This window comes from Gracilinanus agilis, unplaced genomic scaffold, assembly GCF_016433145.1.
Source record: "Gracilinanus agilis isolate LMUSP501 unplaced genomic scaffold, AgileGrace unplaced_scaffold46528, whole genome shotgun sequence".
NCBI classification, from domain to species: domain Eukaryota; kingdom Metazoa; phylum Chordata; class Mammalia; order Didelphimorphia; family Didelphidae; genus Gracilinanus; species Gracilinanus agilis.
This window is the reverse complement of record NW_025380831.1, coordinates 1-3,042: the sequence shown is the minus strand read 5'-3', so window position 1 is coordinate 3,042 and position 3,042 is coordinate 1. Positions and strand designations below refer to the sequence as shown.

The 3,042-nt window shown below is 39.1% G+C and overlaps 1 protein-coding gene across 1 annotated transcript; it reads right to left on the bottom strand.

Moving 5' to 3' along the window:
- Positions 1–384: 384 nt before the first annotated feature.
- On the bottom strand, positions 385–1,329 carry LOC123255435 (olfactory receptor 5D18-like). The gene has a single exon (XM_044684228.1). It carries the CDS (start codon positions 1,327–1,329, stop codon positions 385–387), a length of 945 nt encoding a protein of 314 aa, XP_044540163.1.
- Positions 1,330–3,042: the final 1,713 nt, after the last annotated feature.

The following is a 3,042-nucleotide window of genomic DNA, read 5'->3' as shown; positions in this document are numbered from 1 at the left end:
CTATCTCTGTCTCTCTTTGTGAGACCTAGAATTTCATACATTTATAGTTCCCCTAGTAAATAAACTCCTTCCATTTCAAAATAGTCACTGGTCTACTATTTTAGAGGTTTCCAAATATTTTCTAGTGATCCAGAAATTAATCTCAGAATCATGAAGACAGGGGGCAGCTGGGTGACTCAGGGTACTGAGTGTCAGGCCCAGAGACTGGAGGTCTTGGATTCAAATCTGATTTCATACACTTCCTAGATGTGTGACCCTAGGCAAGTCACCTAACCCCCATTGCCTAGCCCTTACCATTCTTCTGTCTTAGAACCAATACTCAGTATTTATTCTAAGACAGAAGGTAATGGTTTTAAAAAAACAACCATGAAGACAAAAAATAATTTAGGAAGAGAATATTTTGGTGTCCATAAGTTTCCTGACAGCTTCTTTCACATCATTGTTCCTCAGACTGTATATTAGGGGATTCAGCATGGGAATGACCACTGTATAAAAAACAGAAGTCACTTTGATTATGAGCCATGAATTTTTAGAACTGGGGACACAATAAAGAAAGAGAAGGGTCCCATAGAAGATGGAAATGGCAGTCAGATGGGAGGCACAAGTTGAGAAAGCCTTATACCTTCCACTGGCTGACTGCATCTTTAGGATGGTGACAAAAATTAATATGTATGACATGAGAATGGTTACAAGGGTGCTCAAGACATTAAAATTAGCAAGGATGAAAAGTATCATTTCGCTAATGTGTCTATCTGAACAGGAAGCAGAAAGGATGACAGAATACTCGCAGAGAAAATTGTTAATTATGTTGGTCCCACAAAAAGACAGTATAATGAGTGAGTAGGTAAATATGAGGGAAGAAGTAATCCCCCATGTATATGCCCCAGCCACCAGGAGTGTACATCGTTTCTGGGACATCTTAACCATATATAAAAGAGGATTACAAATTGCCATAAAACGATCATAGGCCATTACTGCCAACAAGAAAGCCTCTGTCAACACACTGGTAGCGGTAAAAAAGTACTGTGTGATGCAGCTTCCAAAAGAAATCTTTCTATCTTCCACTACTAGGTTTTCTAATAGCTTGGGTGTAACTCCAGTGGAGTAACAGAAATCCACAAAAGACAAGTGACTGAGGAAAAAGTACATAGGGGTATGGAGTTTGGGGTTGGTCCTGATGATCACAATCATGCCCAAATTTCCCAACACTGTGACCACATAGATCATCAGAAACAGAAGAAAGAGAGGGACTTTGAGATCTGGGTAATCAGAGAATCCCAAGAGGATGAATATGACTGCAGCACTTTGGTTTCGATCTGGACTCACCATGGCTCCTGTTAAAGAAAATTACAGCATTTCAGAATGGGAATATCTCCATGGCTATAAACAATCCTAACCTGAAAAATATTTCTCTATAAGAAACTAAGCAATTTATTTCCTAGCCTTTTGGTTGAAGATCTTCAAGGAGGAGAAAACTTCTAGGTGTCAGGAAAATCCATTTAACTTGGAGAGCTCTAATTAACTTTTTTTTTTAACCCTTGTACTTCGGTGTATTGTCTCATAGGTGGAAGATTGGTAAGGGTGGGCAATGGGGGTCAAGTGATTTGCCCAGGGTCACACAGCTGGGAAGTGGCTGAGGCCGGGTTTGAACCTAGGACCTCCTGTCTCTAGGCCTGGCTCTCACTCCACTGAGCTACCCAGCTGCCCCTTAACTTTTAATTTGACTTTCAAATATGTATCATTTCTACGTTTTCCTACTTGTAATTTTACCCATTTCTTTTTGCCTTCCTTTCTGGAACTCATCACACTTCAGTAGCTTCCAGAGGATTTGCCTCAAGCACAATGTTACCATGCTACATCTTATTCAATAGCAACAAATGATTCTCTTTTTCTCTGTGATTAAAAAGAAACATCTCTATTTGAATTGACATGCTTATAGATTCCAATTGGAACCTGCTTCCTAGACTTACTATACATTATCACCCTTCATGAACATTATGGCCTAGACAAAATGGCCTCAATGCTGTTCCTTACATGTAAAATCTCATTGTCTATCGTAGAACCTTCATGTAGTTTGTCCCCCACTAATACAATGCACTCGCTTTTGAAGTTCATATCTTAAGAACTCTTCTTTCCTTTAAAGACAAATATACTCCTTCTCAAATGATACCTTTTCTCTATAAAATTCTCACATAAATCTAGTATGCCCAGGGGGCAGCTGGGTAGCTCAGTGGATTGAGAGCCAGGCCTAGAGACATGAGATCCTAGGTTCAAATCTGACCTCAGACACTTCTCAACTGTGTGACCCTGGGAAAGTCACTTGACCCCCATTGCCTAGCCCTTACCACTCTTCTGCCTTGGAGCCAATAAATAGTATTGGCTCCAAGACAGACGGTAAGGCTTTAATTCTTTTTTAATTGCAAATGTTTAAATATCTAAATGATATCTTTAAAAGAGAAGATAAGTCTCAAATATATGAAATATTTAATTTTTCTTTATTTTTCTTAACCCAATACTAAACCAAGAACCTGCTATCAGTAGACAAATAATAATTGTTTGGAGCAGCTGGGTAGTTCAGTGGATTGAGAGTCAGGCCTAGAGACCAGAGGTCCTAGATTCTAATCTGGCCTCAAACACTTCCCAGCTGTGTGACCCTTGGCAAGTCACTTGACCCCCATTGCCCACCCTTACCACTCTTCCACTTAGGACTCAATACACAGAAGTTAAGGGTTTAAAAAAATAATAATTGTTTGTTGATTGTTGTTGATTATTTGATTGATTAAGTTGGTAGCCTTTTATATATAACAAGGCAGTTGTCAATGACCTTAAGTCTTTTCTTTAGCATGGATGTGCTCAGTTCTTTTCCCAATCCTCTTTTGTCATAATTTAGAGATTTTTCTTCATGTAGATCACCCTGCTCTGCACTTTCTCCAACTTACACCCTCTATTTATCTCCTTCTCATAAGGATTCACTCAGAAATGAAGATTATACTCTCTCTCTCTCTCTCTCTCTCTCTCTCTCTCTCTCTATATATATATATA

What these genes read in the sequence shown, in the direction of transcription:
- LOC123255435 (XM_044684228.1), bottom strand. Translation starts at nt 1,329, where the DNA reads ATGGTGAGTCCAGATCGAAACCAAAGTGCTGCAGTCATATTCATCCTC.